At 34.6% G+C, this 10000-nt stretch overlaps 1 protein-coding gene across 2 annotated transcripts in view; it reads left to right on the top strand.

Annotated features, from left to right (window-relative positions):
- Positions 1 to 10000, top strand: part of LOC130242954 (cytochrome b5 reductase 4) — a 34586-nt gene that overhangs the window by 8981 nt on the left and 15605 nt on the right. For both annotated transcript variants that reach the window (XM_056474937.1, XM_056474938.1), the window contains exons 6-11: positions 1240 to 1312; positions 2255 to 2312; positions 3180 to 3273; positions 4910 to 4942; positions 6772 to 6894; positions 9092 to 9232. In XM_056474937.1, the coding sequence (XP_056330912.1) occupies positions 1240 to 1312; positions 2255 to 2312; positions 3180 to 3273; positions 4910 to 4942; positions 6772 to 6894; positions 9092 to 9232 (522 nt within the window). The remainder of the gene's footprint in view (positions 1 to 1239; positions 1313 to 2254; positions 2313 to 3179; positions 3274 to 4909; positions 4943 to 6771; positions 6895 to 9091; positions 9233 to 10000) is intronic.

Below are 10000 nucleotides of genomic sequence, written 5' to 3' on the forward strand. Positions count from 1 at the left end.
CGAGAGAGACAAAGTAGTCGGAAATCATTAATTTTCAATGGGAACCGGCGGCTATAAGCAGCGTGGCGTGTCTTCGTCGGTGTGGGTGTCAAGGAGAGTTGAAATTAAGTCAACTTTATGGCAATGAGCTACGACGCAGTTCAGCGGCAAGCAATCAGAATGTTGAAGTCCACCACTTGAGAGGAGTCCAGAGAGCACAGTCACTGTGAACTTTGTTTCTGACCTCAGTTCTTCCCAAGAGTTTAATTATTGCGATCACCGGATTTCCAATTGTTTGCAGTGTTTTCTAACAGGAACATACATTAAAAGTTACTGCCAGTTTACTGATGTGCATCAATGTTTTATTTATATAAAACATTATTTATATATATATATATATATATATATATATATATATATATATATATACATACATCTATATACATCTATATATTTATTATATATTTTAAAAAAGCGGGAATGTGATGTGACAATACAAAACAGTATTGCTGCTTTAGAATATTTCAAACATATGGACACACTGGATAATTAAGTGGAGCAAAGCCTGGATCTTCCATTGTTAAATGGATTTGATTGAAAAAAAAAAACATTTTCACACTAGAGAGCATGGTGTATGCGAGAATGTAAGTGATTTGATATGCTGCAATGGCCCCTTTAAATACGAGATCATTGTAGCGAATTTTGACGCTCTCGCCGCCAGAGCAGAAGGCAGAAAGCATTGACTCCAGGGCAACCAGAGCAACCATTGCTCTCTCACCGCCTTCGGTGTGAACGCACAGTAAGGCCCCTAGTAAATTAATTTTTCAATTCTGTTACAATTTGACTAGATATATTTTAAGACACTTCTATACAGCTTAAAGTGACATTTAAAGCCTTAACTAGGTTAATTAGGCAAGTTAGTGCAATTAGGCAAATTATTGTATATTGATGGTCAATGGAAAACAAATATTGCGTAAGGGGGCTAATAATAATGACCTTAAAATGATTGAAATAAATTAAAACTGCTTTTATTCTAGCCAAGATAAAACCAATAAGACTTTCTCCAGTAGAAAATAATAATAATATAGGAAATACTGTGATGCTCTGTTAAACATCATTTGGTAAATATTTGAAAAAGGAAAAAAAAAAATTCACAGGAGGGTGAATAATTCTGACTTCAACTGTAAATGCTGAGTAAGCTATGATGTTATGTCTGACTTTACTCGTTATTAAGTCTATGTATTGTTTTCTTAATATTAGGTTTATCTGCGCCTTCATCTTTAAGACCAGAGCCTTTATCTGCTCCTCTTCCTGCCAAAGACCATCGTCCCCGGTATGGTTCAATTACATCTGTGCATAAATATAACAATTAAATAGGCCTGCCACACGTCTGAATGCTCTGTTTGATTTAGTTTCTGTTTAATCCTTAGTAAAGGTCTAGTGAAAGGCTTTGAAATGTGCATTTTTTTTATTTGACGTTTGATGACGAATTTGACAATCTGACAATCTAAAACAGAATGAGAGGGCGGGACAGAGAGTAGCTCCTCCTGTTTATAAAAAACCCAGCCAATAGGATTTCATTTAAACCGGTGAGAGTCGTTGAGATCACAAGCATCAAATAAAAAGCAAATGAGAAGCGTCTTAAAGGGGGCGGGGCATGCCAGATACTAGAGAGCATTTTAATTTATCAGAAGATTTGATGAAAAACTGAAGGTGACGTCAAACATTTTTTAATACCATATTTTAGATCCATATACAAATATTTTGATTTCACAGAACCTTTATTCTGAAATATAAAAATAACCAAAACATCAAGTGCACGCGTAATGTTGACTTTTTTGATAAATTTCAAAGCATTTTCCCCAAAGTATGTCAAAATAAAATTTGTCAGCAGAAATGATCCCATTTGCTGAAACACAGAGAAAGTTGTCGCCAAATTAAGACTCAAAATCAGCCCAGAGTGATGAAGACATCCCCGACAGCACACACGCACACACGCACACACACGATATAACAAAACTCAGAAAATATAACATTATGCATTTTCAACATGTATAAGACTAGTACACTTTGCAGTATTTGCAGTTATAGTATTGTACTCCATGTTTACTGACTATATTAGTATATTATATAAATGATATGACTATTTTAATTAAAAATAAATTGTTTGAATTAAAATGAATCATATAGACTATTTAAATCAAAATCAAAAATAATAAAATGTACCACTGACACTGGCTGATTCTTGGTATGTGACTTGTTTCTTCCTTTTTAGGTATGATTGGTTCCAGACCGATGGCACGGTCAATATTGTTGTTTACACCAAGCGAAAGGTCAGTGTAGCTCATTTTCATGAAGTAGAAACTATTGATAATGATATTGCTTATGATAGTTGTCCCCAATTCCTGGGCTGCAGAGCGGTTCCGGTTCGTTGGTCAATCGGTACTGGGCCGCACAAGAAATCATTTTTGTGATCATTTATTTTATTGCAGAAGAAAGTCAGCATACATAGCTAGCAAAAACTATAAACAAGCCAGGGTTTGCATTAAATAAAAATACATAAAAAATTAAAAATAATAATAAAATAAAATAAATAACGATGCACAGGAAAAGAAAAACTCTGGGGGAGAATTATTCTCATATAGTTATTATATTAGAAATTTTCTCAATAAAACCAGACCATGCTTTGATTGTATGGGGTTTAGCTCTGTTAATTCTTGCTGTGGAACGTTCTAACAATGCAATATTTTTAGTTCAATAAGCTACATTTTATCCGCTGGTAATGTGGGTTCATGCCATATTTTAAATATAACCTTCTTGACACATTTATTCTTTAAAACACTCTGAATGAGTGAAAACCTCAAATATTCTAATTGGCTGTTCGTCGCGACTCCGCACATTCGTCTTTATTTTAAGCTCCGAGTTCACGTTTGGGCTCCAGCCAAAAGCAGAACAGCACCTACTGGGGAGGTGGGGCTAAATATAGCAAGGCCTCATCTGATTGGTCAAATTTAGATAAACAATCAATGCATGAGATAAATGTAATTTATCACACATCTGCAATACACATATTGTATACGCTGTTATAGTGATAATGAGAGTTTTGCGATATATTGCACAGCCCTAGTAGTAATACAAAACAAAACTAGTAATATAACAACGTTAAGGTCAAACAAGTGTCTTTGTTATGTCCTGAGCAGATTCCCAGCGCCGGCTGTGCAGTGGTGGATCTACAGGATGATAATCTCCGAGTGGAGATGCTGTTGGGCAGGATGTCATACCTTCTCTACTGGCGTGAGTCTTTCTGCATTTCTCCAGCCATACATTGTTTTCAATTGTTCTGAGTGCAATGACTTCAGCACTGTATATATAGAGAATTATTAACCCTCCTGAATATATATATATATATATATATATATATATATATATATATATATATATATATATATATATATATATATATATATATATAATATCTTTTTTCCCCAATTTCTGTTTAACAAAAAGAAGATTTCACATTTCTAACACATTTAGAAACACATTTCTAAACATAATAGTTTTAATAACTCATTTTTAATAACTTATTTCTTTTATCTTTGCCATGATGACAGTAAATAATATTTGATTAAATAATATAATAGATATTGTTCAAGATACTAGTATTCAGCTTAAAGTGACATTTAAAGGCTTAACTAGGTTAATTAGGCAAGTCATTGTATAATGATGGTTTATTCTGGATATAATTGAAAACAAATATTGCCTAAGGGGGCTAATAATATTGAGCTTAAAATAGTAAAAAAAAAATTTAAAACTGCTTTTATTCTAGCCGAAATAAAACAAGTCAGACTTTCTTCAGAAGAAAAAATATTATAGGAAATACTGTGAAAAACCCTTTCCTCTGTTAAACATAATTTGGGAAATATTTAAAAAGAAAAAAAATCACAGGAGGCCGAATAATATTTCTGACTTCAGCTTATTGCAGATGGTAAGATATCGGCCATCCCTAAATGAAGGTGTTCCACTAGGCTCAGAATTGGGCCCCTTTTATATTTGTGGTATTTTATATATATTTAACATATCAATTGTATAATGTAAAGTAATTTGCTTAATACAGATTGGATTTTTAATGTTTACATGCTTCCACATAAAAAAACTCTTAATATCACTGCTTATATTTAATCAGATATACTGTTGAAGTCAGAATTATTAGCCCCCATTTGAATATTTTTTTTTTCTTTTTTAAATATTTCTCAAATGATGTTTAACAGAGCAAGGAAATTTTCACAGTATGTCTGATAATATTTTTTCTTCTGGAGAAAGTCTTATTTGGTTTATTTTGGCTAGAATAAAAGCAGTTATTAATTTTTTAAACACCATTTTAAGGACAAAATTATTAGCCCCTTTAAGCTATATATTTTTTTTGATAGTCTACAGAACAAACCATCGTTACACAATAACTTGCCTAATTACCCTAACCTGCCTAGTTAACCTAATTAACCTAGTTAAGCCTTTAAATGTCACTTTAGGCTGTAGTCTTGAAAAATATCTAGTCAAATATTATTTACTGTCATCATGGCAAAGATAAAATAAATCAGTTATTAGAAATGAGTTATTAAAACTATTATGTTTAGAAATGTGTTGGAAAAATCTTCTCTCCGCTAAACAGAAATTGGGGAAAAACAAACAAGGGGGCTAATAATTCAGGGGGGCTAATAATTCTGACTTCAGCTGTACATGGTTGCTTAAAATATGCGCAAATATCATGTTCATCAGTGCTTAAAACAGATGACAATAGTGTACTTTAGATTTACTTTGGGTAAATTTAGGTCAGGTTTACCTTCTTAGAACACTCTTAATGTTTTAAATGACAAATCTGAAGTTATTCAGGCAGTTCTAGGATTAATTTATTTTTAAACTGTTTCTGTTTCAGGCCTCTCCAGTAGAGTTCAAGATCATGTTGATGGTGAGTAGTTTGTATGAAAAGCACTGTGGGTGTACAACTGTATCATCTGATAATATTGTTATTTATGCAACAGTTCTGTCTGGTTCTCGAATCTGATTGGCTAACTGTGCGATATTCTGCAATAACAGCACTCGTGCAGCCTCCTCACCCTTTTGTATTACTCCACCCACATAGAGTGACTGCAGATCAATAAACTCACTACAGTTTGACAAATATTGCAGCTGTTGGACAACATAATGTACTTTTGAGGCTTTTTTATGCAAGAATGTAGTTGTTTAGATTGCAACTATGCAGTTTAATTATAAGGATATTACAACGCATTGGTGGCCATCAGGCTGTCATACTGAGCAGAGCAAAGACGGTTGACGTTACAAGATGGCGATAGAGACCGCGTAAAAAGTGTTTAGAGGAGGAAAAACTCAGCGTAAATTTTAAACTACAGCTGATTAAATCATTGTATAACAGCTAAGTGACACTCTAAGTCGATCTCTCTCTTTTGTATGTCATAGTGCTGTATTTGTACCATAGTAATCTGCTAGTGTTTGCTTTGCTTTGGCTTTTTCGGGGATAATTATTGTGATCTCCAGATTGCAACAGGAAAGACTGGGAATTGTCTTTAGACTGATGGCATTTCATGCTGTTCAGCCTTATAATCTTAAAATGTGAGCAAAATCTCCTGTTTTGCCATCACTTTAGACATTACGCTAGAGAATCATTCAAACACTAGCTCTAAAGTGACGTTGGTGAAGTAGCAGCGGTTTCTGCTGTTCTGACGTCAGCTGCAGATGTGAATGAATGGCGGAAGAAAGTAGTTCCTCTTACAAAAGGGTTTTGAGGCTCTTCGTGTTTGATTTTCTTTTTTATATACATGATTATGACTTGAAACTGTTGTATAAACGCAATATCACACCCGTAGCAGTGCAATATGGCTGTATATCATCACTGGTGGGACATTAAAGCACTTGGCCTGCAGCTTAGAGCCAACACACTCCTCCCACCAGTGCCGATATACAGCCATATCGCACTGCTACAAGTGTGATCTTGCTCATCTATACTTTATATATTTTGGTTACAGCAACAGAGGCAGTATTAAAGGGATAGTTCATAAAAGTTATATTATCATTTATTCTCCCTCAAGTGGATTTTTAAGTATTTTGTTCTCTTATGTTGAACACAAAAAGAAGATATTTGGAAGAATGCTGGTTGGTGGCACTCATAGTAGGAAAAAAAATACTATGGAAGTCAATGGGTGCCAGCAACCCACTGTGTTCAGATTAAGTAAATTATGACAATGTTTGTTTTTGAGTGAACTAACGCTTTTAAAATGTAGTTAAAGTCTGAATTATTAGCCTTCCTGTATATTTTTGCCCCAATTTCTGTTTAACGGAGAGAAGATTTCTTCAACACATTTCTAAACATAATAGTTTTAATAACTCATTTCTAATAACTGATTTATTTTATCTTTGCTATGATGACAGTAAATAATATTTGACTAGATATTTTTCAAGACACTTCTATCCAGCTTAAAGTGGCATTTAAAGGCTTAACTAGGTTAACTAGGGAATTCATTGTATAACAGCTTAATAATTTTAACCTTAAAATGGTTTAAAAAAATTTAAAACTGCTTTTATTCTAGCCGAAATAAAACAAATAAGACTTTCTCAAGAAGTAAAGATATTATAGGAAATACTGTGAAAAATTCCTTGCTCTGTTAAACATCATTTGGGAAAGATAAAAGAACATTTTCAAAAGGGCGAATAATTTTGACTTCAACTGTATAGCTAGGCATATCAATAATATAAGTGCTTCTCTGTTTCCTCTACTAATAGTGCAGACAGCCCACTCTGTTGGAAAGGTTCAGTTGTGTCTACGCAAATCCGTCAAAGAAAAGTGGACGCAATTGGGACAACCGCTAGAACACCATGACACATTCATTCAGTGTAAAGATCGGGGTGAGTTGCAAACCTTTCAACTTGATTTTTCAGACATGCAACGCTCAACATAATTGAGTTTGCACACTGAAACATTTTCATTCATTCATTTTCTTTTCGGCTTAGTCCCTTTATTAATCAGGGGTCGCCATAGTGGAATGAACCGCCAACTTATCCAGCATATGTTTTACGCAGCGGATGCCCTTCCAGCTGCAACCCATCACTGGGAATCACCCATACTCCCATTCACACACTTATACTATGGATAATTTAGGTGCATGTCTTAGGACTTGTCGGGGAAACCGGAACACCCGGAGGAAACCCATGCCCACATGGGGAGAACATGCAAACTCCACACAGAAATGCCAACTGACCCAGTCGAGGCTCGAACTAGCGACCTTCTTGCTGTAAGGCGACAGTGCTACCCAACTGAAACATTTTAAAAATGAATAGTTTTATCCATTTCTCGGTGAATATAGGTGATATATTTTGGTGCATTTAAACAAAACAGATTTAATAAACTGATATATTTATTAAAATAATATTTTAGTCACAAAACATCTTTAGAAATAGAAAGATTATACATGCAAGTTCATGTGAAATATTGAAAAAAATTACAAACTAACGTTTTATACATTTTTGGTTTCTCTTGAGTTTTGCTGTTATTAAATTTTTTTTAAATTTTATATTCTCCCCTAACATAATATTGGGTGTGCTAATTTTGGACTGTTATTATAAGTTATTTTGTTAGATAAGCTCCAGATTTGGCTTCAGTACTTACTAATTGAATGTATATGCACAAATATAATATTATAAAGCTTCCTATAGAAAATATGCATCTAAAAAACAGATTTGTGAAGGGGGGAACTCATATGTTAAGCACTTTATATAATTTCTTTCTAATTGCGTTTATTTCAAACTGGAATTTGATGTTAGAGAACTTTTTGGTCTCTTTTAGCAACAATATCAAACAAACACAATAATAAAAAATTATATAAAATAATATAATAAATAATAATAAATAATAATTGCAATAGTTTAGGTAAGTTAGTTTAGTTTATCTTAACTATAGTTAAAGGTGCAGTATGTAAGTTTGACAGCCAGTGGTTAAACTAGGTATTGCATTCCTGGATCAAAACAAAGGCAAGCGCAGGTTGCCATAATGAGGACCAAGAGGAGCCAGTCTGACTGTCGAGCCTAAAGGCTGATTTAAATCGTGTTCTATATAAAAGCAACAGCACACGATAGAAGGAGTTTTTTTTCCATATTAAAAGGAGTTTTTGTCCTAACCAACACCTGAAATATATATTTTAGAAACTATTTCTTACAGCTAATCAACAGAAAACTGACAATGATCACCTCAGGTAGACCTCATCTGCTTTAATCAGTGTTAAATGCTAATTATGTGAGTTTGAATGCCATTTTGCATGGCATTTATTGCCATACTACTGAAAGCAGCAGCAGATAGTTCACCTCAGATCTTGAAAATAAAATAAACCGTCTGAAATTGAACTGTGACTCAGTGCAAGCCAACACATATCAGTGATTCAGCATTTACATTTAATAATGTTAAAGAACTTTAATATGTATTAATTAGATTATAAACCTTACCATTTTGTTGGAGTGCAGTGAGTGCACTATTCTGTGCTTCTGTATGGCTGTATTTGTATTTCTGTCGTGTTTCGTCTGGTGCAAACAGCCAAATCACTGCAAATCTTGTCACGTAGTGTGTTGTTAGGAATCAGGGTTACAATGTAACCTGCTCACCTAATGTTTACGTTCATAACATTTATATTATTTGCTAATTAATAACCAGCTCATGTGGAACTCTGAATATGCATCTCATTCCGGAGGCTGCTACTGTCCACCGGAGGTCGCATTTTAGTAATGGAGGCATGCTTTGAGAGCCTTTCTGACCGAATAAATTAAATGCGCTGTTTTTTTTACAAAGCAACTCGGGCTTCTGAAATATAATTGGCTAAACTGGCAGTGGGCGAGTTAAAAGAATCAAAACAAAGACAGACGTTCCAGCATGTAACGCACATTCAAAGCAGAATATCTGACTTCAGCATTGTTTTTCAGATAAACAAGAATGTTCACTCAGCATGTTTCTTAAATATCTGCCAACATATTATGGCATTTTTATGCTTTAGAAGAGTCAAAAACTTGCATACAGCACTTTTTATTCTTTCATTTAATAGCATTTGTTTCATCACAGGGCTCTTCTACAGGGAGTGTGTGTTGCTTTCGAAAACAGACGTCACACACAACACGCAGCTCTTGCGTTTGCAGCTTCCTCGAGGTTCACGTATGCAAGTTCCTGTGGGAAGACACGTCTACCTCAAAATGTCTGTTCAGGGTAAATAATTCACACATCACATGTTCTGCTGATTGAAAGACAGTTGAAAGTAGGGCTGCACGATATAGGAAAAATTGAACATTGCGATGTTTCATTATTCTGCGATATATATTGTAGTGTTGTCACAATACTGGAATTTGGTACCAATCGAAACTGAAATTTTAACAACGTCATTTCCTGCTTGCATTTAAGCGCTGTTGGGCATGTTCCTAAACACTGCTGATTTCTCATTGTGTTCCCGTTCTCAACAGTAATGACTGTGATTGGCCGTGAAGGTCATCAGTTCACCAAACTCACCGCTGTTTACTGAGTCTAACCACAGATACAGGGACACTGGAGCATTTTAAAGCTGTGAAGATCAGTCGATTCATCAGCGGATCGCTTGAATGTCAGCTTATAAAAAAACCAGCTGATCTTCGCGACTTTAAAATGCTCCAGTGTCCCTGTATCTGTGTTTACACTCAGTAAACAGCGGTGAGTTCGGTGAACCGATGACCTTCAAGGCCAATCACAGTCATTTCTGTTGAGCTTGTGAACACTGACAAATCAGCACTGTTTAAGAACGCGCTCAACAGCGCTCAGATGTCAACGGGAAATGGAACAGTGTAGTCGAACAGCATTCAGGTATACATTAATTGAATAATCACACGATAGAAGGAATTTTTTTCCATATTAAAAGGAGTTTTTGTCCTAACCACACCTGAAATATATATTTTAGAAACGGCTTCTTACAGCTAATCAACAGAAAACTGACAATGATCACCTCAG

The sequence above is a fragment of the Danio aesculapii genome, chromosome 16, assembly GCF_903798145.1.
Source record: "Danio aesculapii chromosome 16, fDanAes4.1, whole genome shotgun sequence".
NCBI classification, from domain to species: Eukaryota; Metazoa; Chordata; class Actinopteri; order Cypriniformes; family Danionidae; genus Danio; species Danio aesculapii.